This window comes from Hyla sarda, chromosome 7, assembly GCF_029499605.1.
Source record: "Hyla sarda isolate aHylSar1 chromosome 7, aHylSar1.hap1, whole genome shotgun sequence".
Taxonomy (NCBI): domain Eukaryota; kingdom Metazoa; phylum Chordata; class Amphibia; order Anura; family Hylidae; genus Hyla; species Hyla sarda.
Genome location: NC_079195.1, coordinates 104923917 through 104938596, shown reverse-complemented (window position 1 = coordinate 104938596; position 14680 = coordinate 104923917). Strand labels below are relative to the sequence as shown.

Genomic DNA, 14680 nt, shown 5'->3' with positions numbered 1-14680 from the left:
TAAGCATGTTACATTTTGATTGGTTGTTTGATTATTGTCTATATATTAGCATATCTAGTGTCCATTAATTTCAAGGCCTCCATCGTAGTCATGAGCAGATAGCAAGCTGATGTATATGGGATAAGGGGTAGGGAACAGATATATTTTTTCCAGCAGCAATGGCATATTAGTATTAATATATTGATCAGTCCTTAGAAACAGAAGGGTCATCCCTATCACTACCACTAGAGGGAAAGCACCGCCAGCATTCAATAGTGACCAAAACATCAGCCTGGAAACATAGGAACTGAGAAGTGGTCTGTGGTCACCACCTGCAGAACCACTACTTTATTGGGGGTGTCTTGCTTATTGCCTATCATTTCAACCTGTTGTCTATTCAATTTGCACAACAGCATGTGAAATTGATTGTCAATCAGTGTTGCTTTCTGAGTGGACAGTGTGATTTCACAGAAGTGTGATTGACTTGGAGTTACATTGTGGTGTTTAAGTGTTCCCTTTATTTATTTTTGAGCAGTGTACTAAGACTAGCTCAGGGTCTAAGTGAAGTGCTAGGTAGCAGAAAAGGGTAATGCCTTTTCTGTTCTGTGTACAACCTCTTTTAATTGGTACCTGTCACAATCAGTGAGTGAAATGTAATAATATATTTGTAATAATATATTGTAAACTAGCCTATTTGAATTGCTTTTCTAATATACTTAATATAATTTTGTTAACACCTTAGGGTACGTTCAGACAAGCTGATCTACAGGGTATTTTACGCTGCAGATCCTCTGCTAAAGGACCCCTACAGGGTGCCTTTAGAGGTGCCTGCTCGGAGCAGACACACTGCTGTGATGTGCGAGTTGTCGCGCATGCGCGGTGTAGTCGCACACATCGCGGCCGCTCCCCCTGCTCCTTGAGCTAGGCTGAGAACAGCTGCGAAGTGAGATACTGCGCATGCACGCGGCGATTCACACATCGCAGTGTGTCTACTCAAAGCACTGGGACACACACAAGATGAACAGGAATGACAGCAAGAGTTCTGTCACTCCGAGCAGGCACCTGTAAAGGCAGCATACTGCTGTCCTTCAGCGGCGAATCCTCAGGGTAATACGCGCTGGGGATTCGCTTGTGTGAACGTACCCTTAAAGTTTTGCCACCCGGGGCCCTCTTCCTGGTCCTGCCTGCAGTCCAGCTGCAGCAGCCTGGCAGAGACAAGTCAGTAAATGCAGGATAGATCTCAGCACATTGTATAGAGCAGAATATTTTAGCTCCCTTTCCCTTTGAGCTGAGCTAGACTGTTGAGCAGGGTTTCCCAACCATGCTGCCTCCAGATGTGGCAAAACTACAACTCCCAGCAAGCCTGTGCAGCCAAAGGCTGGGAGTTGTAGTTTTGCAACAGCTGGTGACACCCTGGCTTGGAAAACACTGCTGTAGATGCCTTCGGTGCACAGTGCTAAGTGTTGCGCTAAACATTGTGCTGGATGTTTCTGCTCCCTTTGCAGCTGCTGGGCAGATCTGAGCACTGTAGAGTTCAGTTGGAAATCAGAGCTGAGGGGGAGGGGTGTGCGGTCTCAGCCAGTCACAGTTCATCTCACAATGAACTGCTCTAGGCTACGTGTTCAGAGTAGCATAGCAGAGTAAGGGTGAAAGTTCTCCTCAGCAGGGTAGCGCTGCTTCCAATCCATGGAGCTGACTGAGCACAATACTAAGGGAGAAAACGGAAAAAAAAAAGGCAGGTTGGGGTTTATTATGATAGGGGGAGTGAACTGGGAGAATAAAAAAACTAAAATTAAATTTTAAAAATTATCGATCATGACAGGTACTCTTTTTAACCATATCTGTTTCTACCAAACTGTACTATATGAACCATATAGTGACTGATCATATTTGGGTTTATTCTTGCATTTGTGTGTGAATTCTTATAATTTTTTTTTATTTTTTTATGACTAGGCAACGGGCTTGTGTAAATTTGTTAGACTTAAATGCTGCTGAGCCACTTTTCGAGTTTCAATCCTGCAAAGGCATGCTGATATTATACTTCCATAACAAATAGTAAAAAAAAAAAACACTTCTTACAATAGCTCTGCAGATTGTCCAACTGTTTTTAACAGGAGTTACATTTAGTTGTATACTTGGCTTTAAAGTGGCAGGTGATTTATTTTTTTTTTTAAATCTTCCACTAGGCCTCAATAAGCCTCAAAAGCAGGCCATGAAACGGGTTCTCCTATCTAAGGATTACACACTGATAGTTGGCATGCCTGGAACAGGGAAAACTACTACCATCTGTACCTTGGTAAGTTTTGATAGCAACAATAATAAATGTAGTGTAATTTAAAGGGGTACTCCAGAGGGGGCCAGAAAGTTATACGTACTTGTAAATTACTTATAGTAAAAAATGTTAAGCCTTATCAGCTGCTGTATGCTCCAGAGAAAGTTATGTACTTTTTTCCCAGTCAGACCACAGTGCTCTTTGCGCCTCCCCTGTCTGTGTTAGGAACTGTCCAGAGCATGCACAAATCCCCATAGCAGACCTCTCCTGCTTAGGACAGTTTTTGGCACTGACAGAGGTATCAGCAGGGAGCACTGTGGTCAGACAGAAAGGAGATTTGAAAAAAAAACTTCCTCTGGAACATACAGCAGCTGATAAGTACTGGAAGGATTAAGATTTTTAATAGAAGTCATTTACAAATTTGTTTAACTTTCTGGCACCAGTTGATTTAAAAAAAAAAATAAAAAAAAACACTTCCCCTTTAATTGTCATTATTGTGACAGTAGAAAGAAAGTTTGCAACTTGTAAAATAAAGCCGGAAAATTGCAGAAGTAGATTTTGGTGACGTAGTTTACCTACCTAGTAGAAAAATGTATATCAAAATACATTCAAAAACTACTATAATAGTTTTACATACTTTGAAAAATACTAATGCAGTCTGAGTTTTTCAGTTCAATCTGTTGCATTCTCTTTCAGGTACGAATTCTCTACGCATGTGGCTTTAGTGTGCTGCTGACCAGTTATACTCACTCTGCAGTAGATAACATTCTCTTGAAACTTAAAAAATTTAAAGTTGGATTTTTGCGTTTGGGTAGAACACAGAAAATACACCCAGAGGTTCAAAAATTTGGTGAGGAAGAAATCTGCAAAACAAAGTCTATAAAGTCACTAAGTGCCTTAGAAGAACTCTACAACAGTCAGGTGTGTTGTTGGTTTGTGGTGTTTTACCTTTCATGTGGTTTCTATTAGGGCATATTCACACAGCAGAAACTACACAGATTTCTCTATCAAAACCCATAGGGTGTCACCTTTTGAAAACCTTTTCTCATAAACTTGAGTGGGAGACATGCTGAAAAAAGTGACATGCCTCTTATTTCAGGTACTGAAGCTCCCAACGGACTGTGTACTTATTATAATTTTTATATATATATATATATATATATATATATATATATATATATATATATATATATATTTTTATTTATTTATTTATTTTTTTAATTAATTGACCTGAAAACAAATGTGCCACTGCCTTGTTTGGTGGTATTTTTAATGGATTGTCTCTTACTAATCCACCTCTAGATCTGTGTCACATTATCAATACTTGTTCGTAGACTTGCATTGAGAGGTTGTCTCGATCACATGATTAATTATCGTAATCAGTGGAGGTCTGAACACTCGGATCCCTGCTGATCCAAACTTTTGACATGTCTCTAGGACATGTAAAATGTTTTCCCGAATCACGGTGGCTATTTAAGAAGCATAAAATATTTAAATATTTAGATTTTTAGATTACTGTACAGTCTGTAATAAACTCTACTTTTTTTTTTTTCTTCCTCAGCCTGTAGTTGCAACAACATGCATGGGTGTTAATCATCCAATCTTCACCAGACGGAGGTTTGACTTCTGCATCATAGATGAAGCATCTCAAATAAGCCAGCCAATTTGCCTTGGTCCCTTGTTCTTTGCCAACAGATTTGTTTTGGTGGGAGACCATCAACAACTCCCACCACTTGTTCAAAGTGCAGAAGCAAGGTAATTGCTTTACTTTATAAGAATGGCTGCGATTTATAAACATTTGCATTGTCATAACTATTGTCCTGAATATCTTGTAAATATAACCTGTTTATAAATTAGAGGTCTCTCTCTTTTTTCTCTTTCTTTTTTTCTTTCTTTTTTTTTTCCTTTCTCATTTTCCCTCTTTCTCTTTCTTTATTTCTTTCTTTCTATTTCATCCATCTTATACCCACTTCACCACTGCAACCCATGCAGAATAGATTGTAGCCATGGGCTTATAGTGGCCCCTAGCCTGCCTACCATCTTTTGTATAAAAAATATAAAACACAGGAATTTAGTTTGAAAACCCTCCAGTTATTATAGGGGGAAAACACATGCTGTAATTGGAATTGCCACTCCCCTGCTAAAATAAATGGAAATGTATAAGGGTAAGAATATTGAAATGCAGAGCAATAAAAAAAAATAAAAAACTTAACCCCTTAAGGACCCAGCCATTTTACACCTTAGGACCCGGCCATTTTTTGCACATCTGACCACTGTCACTTTAAACATTAATAACTCTGGAATGCTTTTAGTTATCATTCTGATTCTGAGATAGTTTTTTCGTGACATATTCTACTTTAACATAGTGGTAAAATTTTGTGATAACTTGCATCCTTTCTTGGTGAAAAATCCCAAAATTTGATGAAAAATTTGAAAATTTAGCATTTTTCAAACTTTGAAGCTCTCTGCTTGTAAGGAAAATGGATATTCCAAATATTTTTTATTTTTTATTCACATATACAATATGTCTACTTTATGTTTGAATCATAAAATTGATGAGTTTTTACTTTTGGAAGACATCAGAGGGCTTCAAAGTTCAGCAGCAATTTTCCAATTTTTCACAAAATTTCCAAAATCACAATTTTTCAGGGACCAGTTCAGATTTGAAGTGGATTTGAAGGGTCTTTATCTTAGAAATACCCCACAAATGACCCCATTATAAAAACTGCACCCCCCAAAGTATTCAAAATTGCATTCAGTCAGCATTTTAACCCTTTAGGTGTTTCACAGGAATAGCAGCAAAGTGAAGGAAAAAATTCACAATCTTCATTTTTTACACTTGCATGTTCTTGTAGACCAAATTTTTGAATTTTTACAAGGGGTAAAAGGAGAAAATGGATTGTTATTTTTGTAGCCCAATTTCTCTTGAGTAAGCACATGCCTCATATGTCTATGTAAAGTGTTAAGGCGCAGTAGAGGGCTCAGAAGGGAAGGAGCGACAAGGGGATTTTGGAGAGTACGTTTTTCTGAAATGGTTTTTGGGGGGGCATGTTGCATTTAGGAAGCCCCTATGGTGCCAGAACAGCAACCCCCCCCCCCACATGGCATACCATTTTGGAAACTAGACCCCTTGAGGAACGTAACAAGGAATTAAGTGACCCTTAATACCCCACAGGTGTTTCACGACTTTTGCATATGTAAAAAAATATATAATTTTTCACTAAAATGTGTGTTTCCCCCCCAAATTACACATTTTTGCAAGGGTTAATAGCAGAAAATACCCCCAAAATTTGTAACCCCATCTCTTCTGAGTATGGAGGTACCCCATAAGTTTACCTGAAGTGCACTACGGGTGAACTACAATGCTCAGAAGAGAAGGAGTCATATTTTGGCTTTTTGAGAAATTTTGCTCGGGGCATGTCGCATTTAGGAAGCCCCTATGGTGCCAGGACAGCAAAATAACCCCCCATGGCATACCATTTTGGAAACTAGACCCCTTGAGGAACGTAACAAGGGGTACAGTGAGCAATTACCCCCCCACTGGTGTCTGTCAGATCTTTGAAACAGTGGGCTGTACAAAATGTTTTATTTGCACAGCCCACTGTTCCAAAGCTCTGTCAGACACCAGTGGGGTGTAAATTCTCACTGCACCCCTCACATTCCGTGAGGGGTGTAGTTTCCGAAATGGGGTCACATTTTTTTTTTTTTTTTTTTTTTTTTTTTTTTTTTTTTTTTTTTGCGTTTGTCAAAACCGCTGTAACAATCAGCCACCCCTGTGCAAATCACCTCAAATGTACATGGTGCACTCTCCTTTCTGGGCCTTGTTGTGCGCCCCCAGAGGACTTTACGCCCACATATGGGGTATCTCCGTAGTCGGGAGAAATTGCTTTACAAATTTTGGGGGGCTTTTTTCCCTTTGACCTCTTGTCAAAATGAAAAGTATAGGGCAACACCAGCATGTTAGTGTAAACAATTTTTTTTTTTACACTAACATGCTGGTGTAGACCCCAACTTCACCTTTTCATAAGGGGTGAAAGGAGAAAAAGCCCCCCAAAATTTGTTAGGCAATTTCTCCCGAGTACGGCGATACCCCATATGTGGCCCTAAACTGTTGCCTTGAAATACGACAGGGCTTCTTAAAGCCCAAATGGGCTGAGTCCTTAAGGGATTAAACATGATTTTTAATATTTGATACCTTATGCCAAAACTTTTGTAATTGGCTTCCATAAAAAAAAAAATAGACTTTTGTTAGTTTTTCTGCCTTATACTTCTGGCCACCAGGGGTGAAAGTCTCAGATTTTGGTCTCCTGCTTGTATGCTGACAGGAGACCAAACTCAGGAAGTGTTTCTCTGCACTGAGCTTGATTAATAGCTGCAAAGAGCCTCACTGAAAGCAACTCCACAGAGCTTGAGGTTTTCTATTCATCACAGCGCTGCAACATTGAGGGTGGAAATGGTCCCTCCAGGAGGCTTCAGTGATGTCATGCCTGCTGGGAAACGCCCACTTTCTTCTGCGGGGATATTTCACTATGTGAGCAAGAAGAAAGAAAAAAATTCAGAGCTTTAAAAAGCTCTGTATCTTACCTAAGTACGGGAGGAGTGTTAGGAGTAGTTAGGGAACATAGCCTGAGTTAGTTTAGAAAAGTTTTAGTCACAGGTACTCTTTAACATCAAAACTTAAAATTAGGTGCAGCTCACAACAGAAGGACCGAGGCAGTCAAAGCTAAAGCCGGACCCCACCGGCAACAATAATGAATATCAATTGAAATCTATAGCTTATGCCTCTAGGACCTCACCAATGGTGCATAGTGATGTGGGCAATAATAGATTATAACAGCGTTACTCAAAAATTGTTTTTTAATTCAGATTATAAAATATAAATATATAAAACAATAACAAAATAACACATTACACTGGCACTGTCTAATGAAAATCCCACTGGGCCCTAGTGGGATATCCGATATAGAATATAAAATAAATATAAAAATAAATTAGTGTTCCAATGAGTCCATGAATCTGCAGATGAAAAAATGATAAAATCCGCAAAAGGTATAGATAGATATTCTGTTTTGTGGCAGAATAGATTTGTAACATAAAGTCAAATGTAACAAAGAGTCAGTGATCAAAATGAATGAATGATACAGAGTATCTCTCACCACTGCTTCTGGCTTGATGGATTTTGATGGATAGATCGCAGCCTTGTGTTCCTCGTGTGCCCCAATATGGTGAAGGGGGGCACTGGTTAATAAGTCTCCCTTAGCAGCCCCGTTGGCAGGGGGGCCCAAATAGATATTGCGTACAGTGGGCTCCGATGGCGGAGGAGCATGCAGCAGTCTTCAGCGCTGGGGACCTCGTTCGCTAGCCGGCTTACTACAGATGGCACTGGTCTGGCACACCCGCAGGAGTGGCAGTCGGCTAGGGAGCGACAACTGGTCTGGCGGTGATGGTACGCCGGGAGCGGTGGAAGGTCCGGGGATGGCGTCCCACATGGAAGCAGGAGGTAAGGCTGTGCGATGTAATTGATGGCGTGGTTACAGCCAGGCAGGGCGGAATGAGGCTAATTTAACTGTTGCCAAAAACATATGTTTGCAGATGGACACTGATAATGGCTGTGTGAACAGTGCCAGATTCCTAAACTCGTTTCGGGGTGCTGGGAAACATGAACCTCCGACCCCCTTCCTCAGTAGAAATGTGTATATGATAAAATTTAGTAGTAACGCTGTTTTTGTAATTAATTTACACATGATAGTGGTTAATGACATTTAAGAAAGCACGGTCTTTGGATTATAATGGATTGACTCTTAGGTCTAGCAAAATAATGGAGTGGAGCAGCTCTTTGACAATTACTCAGAAAAAATCGGATAACTAGATAGGATGTTATTCACACCCTGCTAACCCTGGTAGTGAAATTAGTCATGTTGCTTACAATGGAACAATATGGAATAAACGATAAATGAATTAACTGTAACTAATATACATGAACTCCAGCTTTGAGCTGTTTGGTTTTCTATGATGTGGTTCCCCTCCGGCCAACCACCCGCTGCCATGTTTTAACTATGTCGGCAGTTCGTGGTTTGATGGGAACCTCACAGCAACCATCCTCCTGTGCCAGATATTCCGTGTTTAATACCAATCCTTAGTCAGCATATTGTATTACCCTCTTTTTATCTTTATTATGTAACCTTTATTCTTGTGCTTCTATCCGTCTTTTTTATCATTATATTTTCTATATTTTTCTCACACATATATTTTTATTTTTAATCTTTCTTTTTTTTTATTCTTTATTTATATTTATTAAAATTTTATTTTTCATCTAATTTATTTTTATATTCATTATTTTCATTTTAAATTTTTATTTATTTATATTTTTTGTATATAACATTTCTATTTTTCTACATATTTTCATTTATTTTTTCTATATATCATTCTTAACCTTTTTTCCATTTCTATTTTTGATAACCATTATTGTTTCATTTGATCTATTTTCATGTACTAATTTTTTTCATCTAATTATGTGATACTGAATCTATGTCCTTGCATATGTCCATTCAGTATAAGTCTTTTACTGTTGTTCTGTTCACAGTGAATCCATGTATATTAGTTAGTTAATTCATTTATCGTTTATTCCATATTGTTCCATTGTAAGCAACATGACCGATTTCACTACCAGGGTTAGCAGGGTGTGAATAACGTCCTATCTAGTTATCCGATTTTTTTCTGAGTAATTGTCAAAGAGCTGCTCCACTCCATTATTTTGCTAGACCTAAGAGTCAATCCATTATAATCCAAAGACCGTGCTTTTCTTAAATGTCATTAACCACTATCAGGTGTAAATTAATTACAAAAACAGCGTTACTACTAAATTTTATCATATACACATTTCTACTGAGGAAGGGGGTCGGAGGTTCATGTTTCCCAGCACCCCGAAACGCGTTTAGGAATCTGGCACTGTTCACACAGCCATTATCAGTGTCCATCTGCAAACATATATGTTTTTGGCAACAGAGGAGTTAAATTAGCCTCATTCCGCCCTGCCTGGCTGTAACCATGCCATCAATTACATCGCACAGCCTTACCTCCTGCTTCCACGTGGGACGCCATTGCCGGACCTTCCACCGCTCCCGGCGTACAATCACCGCCAGACCCGTTGTCCCTCCCGAGCCGACTGCCACTCCTGCCGGAGTGCCAGACCAGTGCCATCTGTAGTAAGCCGGCTAGTGAACGAGTTCCCCAGTGCTGAAGACTGCTTCATGCTCCTCCGCCATCGGAGCCCTCGGTACGCAATATCTATTTGCGCCCCCCCTGTCAACGGGGCTGCTAAAGGAGACGTATTAACCAGTGCCCCCCTTCACCATATTGGGGCACACGAGGAACACAAGGCTGCGATCTATCCATCAAAATCCATCAAGCCAGAAGCAGTGGTGAGAGATACTCTGTATCATTCATTCATTTTGATCACTGACTTTTTGTTACATTTGACTTTGTTACAAATCTATTCTGCCACAAAACAGAATATCTATCTATACCTTTTGCGGATTTTATCATTTTTTCATCTGCAGATTCATGGACTCATTGGAACACTAATTTATTTTTATATTTATTTTATATTCTATATCGGATATCCCACTAGGGCCCAGTGGGATTTTCATTAGACAGTGCCAGTGTAATGTGTTATTTTGTTATTGTTTTATATATTTATATTTTATAATCCGAATTAAAAAACAATTTTTGAGTAACTCTGTTATAATCTATTATTGCCCACATCACTATGCACCATTGGTGATGTCCTAGAGGCATAAGCTATAGATTTCAATTGATACTCTTTAACATCAGTTTTACTGCTCAGTATTTTTAACAAAAAAAAAAAAACAGGATAAGAACAGACGCAGAAAAAAACGGTGCAAAAGTTTTTCTCTGTCGGTTCCACACCAGGTTTTGGTTATAAACATAGACCAAAATACTATGTGCAAACATAGCCTCATGTTGTAAACTAAACAAAAATAAAAACACACTGCCATCATTTTGTGGTGGATTTATTTATTTAGTTTTTACATTGGAATAGAATTGTACTGTAGTTTTTGACCCAGCAGAGACCCTGTTGTGCGTGCTCAGAAAAAAAGCATAGGTGCCCAATGTGTTCCCCCATGTCCGGAACCTGTGCAACCAGTGCAGCTCTCCAATGTGATGACTTAAAGAAAAAGCCTCATATCTGTTCTTTTTGATATTGCAGAGAATTGGGCATGAGTGAGAGTCTGTTTAAGAGACTGGAGAAGAACCAGGATGCTGTTGTCCAGCTCACTGTGCAGTATCGTATGAATAGGTAAAAAACCTAAGATTCTGTTCCTTTTGCACATTCGTAATTTGGTCCATCTGTACTATTACTATTTTTTTTTTTTTTAAATATATATATTTTTGGCCTCACTTAGCAAGATAATGGCTCTAAGCAATAAGCTGGTATATGAAGGACGACTTGAATGTGCTTCTGAGCGTGTGTCTGCTGCCATTGTCCAGCTACCTCACCTCAAGTCTCTGCAGCTGGAATTGGAATTCAGGGAGTCTAAAGAAAATACATGGGTCAAAGATGTTTTAGAACCAAGCAACCCAGTCTGCCTTCTAAATACAGAGGAGGTGTGTGTCTGATATAACTTTATTATTTTACTGCTGTGAAGTGCATGTTGACCTCCTTGTAACGTTTTAAATGTTTTCTAGATCCCTGCCTTGGAAACGGAAGAAAAATGCGGCATCAGTAATTGGATTGAAGCCAAGCTTGTGTTCCTCCTGACATCTCTGTTCCTTAAGGTTGGTTTAGCTTCTTACAAAACATAAACTGTATAAAAACCTTTTAGACAATTTATATAAAACTAATGAAATATTAATTTTATAATATATAATATTATGAAGTCCATATTAAGAATTACTTAACATGTACTGATCCTAAGTTACATCCTGTGTATTCCAAGGCTGCTTCACATATGTAAGCATTCCTTGCGGCCTCAGTTATTTTACTTTGACTTTGTATTCTGTGATTGGTCGTTTTTATACCAGACCCTGTACTGTAGTTTAATATAGGAGTAACTGACCTACTACATACACAACTTTTAAGATGTGTATGATGATAGGCTTATTCACTGTTTTAAGTGGCAACCAGCGCAACTCTGAATACAGCTTTGGGCTTTTGTGATATTCTATTTATGTTGGTTTGTCCGGTTATCTCAGCCAAAAGCATTTATGTATGTATCATAACAATGTAATTTCTCTCCCCAATAACCAGGCTGGATGCAAGCCAACAGACATTGGGATCATTGCCCCATATCGTCAGCAGTTAAAAGTGATCTCTGGTTATTTTACTAGTTTGTCATACAGCACTGTAGAGGTTAACACTGTGGACAAATACCAAGGAAGAGACAAAAGTATTATCATTTTGTCATTTGTTAGAAGCAACATTGATGGAAAAGTAAGTTTTCTTCTTTTTTATTTGTTTATTTTTTTTCTTCTGCATATCAGTTAGTGTGTATCAAAAAGACATTAGAGATTTATTAAAGGGGTACTACCGTGCTGGCAACTCATCCCCTATCTAACTGATAGGGGATAAGTTGCCTGATCGCGTGGGGCCCCGCCGCTGGGGACCCCCGCAATCTCGCACGCAGCACCCCGCTCTTGTCAGGCCCCAGAGCTTGTTCGCTCCGGGTCCGATCACGGGGCCAGAGTATCGTGACGTCACGGCTCTGCCCCCATGTGACGTCACGGCTCTGCCCCCGTGTGACGTCACGCTCCGCCCCCTCAATGTAAGTCTATGGCAGGGGGCGAGACAGCGGTCTCTCCCCCTGCCATAGACTTGCATTGAGGGGCGGAGCGTGACGTCACACGGGGGCAGAGCTGTGACGTCACGATCACCGGCCCAGTCATCAAACCCGGAGCGGATGTTCGCTCTGGGCCTGATGAGAGCGATCAGGCAACTTATCCCCTATCCATTAGATCGAGTAAGAGTGGTGCAATTGCCATAGCAACCAAATATTTTACACTTTTAACCTCTTCCCTCCCCAGTAATTGCTGCTGTAAGTCTATTAACACTTTAGACCCCACAATAAAAGTTGATTGCCGGACCTAAATCCAGGAAAATACTGGTGCCGACAAGATGATTGCAGGGTCCCAATCAGCTGACATGACAGCCAGAGGGTCCTTGCCTGCCTTCATGCTGTCCAATCTTCTCTCTGCATTTCCAGGCTGCTTTGGCAGGCTGGATATGCAGAGCACTAATTCATCCCCCTTTTCTGATAAAAATAAATAAATAAATAAATAAAAATGCCAAAGTCCAGAAATACTGAATTTTGGTTACTTCACATACCAGAAAAAAGAGGAAGAATAAAAATTGTACCAATAAAACTACAAATAAAAAGATGAGCCCTCATACACCCATGTATATAAAAAATAAGTTATAGTGGTCAGAAGAGGACAGTTTTAAGTATACTAACTTTTTATCAAAAGCGTAATTTTTTTTTTAAAGTAGTAAAATAAAACAAAACCTATAAAAAATGGGTATCATTGTAATCATATTGACCTACAGAATCCCCACAAAGTTTCAAATTATTATTATTATCATTTTTTTTTTTTTTGCCCCACAAAACATGTTGTCTGGGTTTTGGCATAGATTTTCTGATAAAATGAGTCATCACAAAGTACAATTGGTCCTGCAAACAGCAATCCCTGATATGGGTGTGTAGATTAAAAATGGGTGTGTAGATTAAAAAAGAGTGATGAATTTTAGAGGTAAATCAGGGTTTATTAAAGTTTTAACAAGAAAAAACAGTAGTATAAACAACGTAGGTCACACATGTAAGATACACAAAGGGGACCGCATTAAGAAAAACATGGAATTAAATAAGGCAGGGAAGCCATAAAGATAATTCCATTAAAAGAATGCAATAACACAACACCCAAAGTAGAAGCCCAAAATAGGTGTGCGACCCCCCCCCCCCCCCCATGAACAGAAAGGGTGATGGATTTTAAGACAGGGTTTTAAAAGTGAAAATACAGAAATTAATTGCTACATCATTAAGGGGTTAAAAAAGCCTCTGAAAAATTAGCAAAGAAGCAAACTAATTGTTTGGTATGTGCAACTGCTCCCCTATTACATTTAGCAGTCAATATATACAGGTATAAAGGGGGAGATTTATCAAAACCTGTACAAAGTTATGGGCATTATGAAAAGCTGCTAAAGTTAACCTTAAAGTACAATGAATACCATACTTTGTAGAAATGGTGAAATGTGTCTTGTTCAAGTTAATGCTCATTACTGTACATAGAGCAAACAAGATAGTAAAATGCAGCATTCAGGTATCCTCACCCTTAAAAGCATTACTCTCCTTAAAAGTCAAACACCCATTTCAACAGTTGTTAATTGTGCTGAGTCTAATTCCTGAGACCTGCTGTGATCATGAGTTACTATCTGGGGAAGTGGGCGGCATTGCGCTCCACTCCCTGGCCTGCCAAGAGATCTGTATATTTTTTATGCAGAGATTTGCACAGCTGGCTGGGGAATGGAGGGCAATTTAGCCTACTTCCCCAGCTTATAACTAATGATTACAAAGTGTCTTGGGAGTGAGACCCGGCACAATCAACAACTTCTGACATATCAAAAATTGTTTTTTAATGACAGTAATGCTTTAACAATGCAAAAATAATGTACATTGTGTCTGTTTTGAAGTATGTTATAAACCTGATTTACAAACTTTTAATTGAGCAGCTTGGAGACCTTCTAAAGGATTGGAGGAGACTCAATGTAGCAATCACACGAGCCAAGCACAAGCTCGTAATGATAGGCTGTGTCCCAACTCTGTGTCGCTTTGATTCCCTGGACAAGCTGATTTGCCATCTCCGGAGTGAAAACCTCATATCCTTTTGTGTGAGATTTACACTAGGTTGCTATTCAAAGTGTACATAGTATAGTAATATTAGGAACTAGCAATATTGTGTGGTCAGATATCTTTTTATAGAACAATGATGTAGCTAAACCTGAACAGGTTTAGAGAGTAGGGTGTTAATCTCTTATAGACCGAGCCAGATTCCCCTGTTCATGACTAGACACTTTATTTAACCTGTCCAGGACACTGGGTGTACAGGTATGCCCTTGTGACCTGGGACTTAACGGGACCTATACAGCTTTAAACCGTACTCATGAGCGGAGAATGGGTTAAACTCGGTAGGTCCCAGTTGCTACGGGCAGGCAGGACCCACAGCTAATGTCGAGCACAGTAGATTGGGCAGATGCCCGGCATTAACCCTCTAGATGCCTTAGTCAAAGTTGATTGCGGCCTCTAAAATGTGGGGTTAACTGTGCTGGTAACTCAGTGGAGCTGATCGGTACATCCGCGGCGACATCGCAGGTCCCGATCAGCTGAGTGGTCGGCGGGAGGGTACTTATCTGCCTCC

At 39.6% G+C, this 14680-nt stretch overlaps 1 protein-coding gene across 1 annotated transcript in view; it reads left to right on the top strand.

Annotated features, from left to right (window-relative positions):
- Positions 1-14680, top strand: part of DNA2 (DNA replication helicase/nuclease 2) — a 143046-nt gene that overhangs the window by 53228 nt on the left and 75138 nt on the right. The window contains exons 14-21 of the mRNA XM_056530281.1: positions 2166-2275; positions 2948-3172; positions 3813-4006; positions 10482-10571; positions 10678-10879; positions 10961-11050; positions 11523-11705; positions 13995-14153. Of these exons, the coding sequence (XP_056386256.1) occupies positions 2166-2275; positions 2948-3172; positions 3813-4006; positions 10482-10571; positions 10678-10879; positions 10961-11050; positions 11523-11705; positions 13995-14153 (1253 nt within the window). The remainder of the gene's footprint in view (positions 1-2165; positions 2276-2947; positions 3173-3812; positions 4007-10481; positions 10572-10677; positions 10880-10960; positions 11051-11522; positions 11706-13994; positions 14154-14680) is intronic.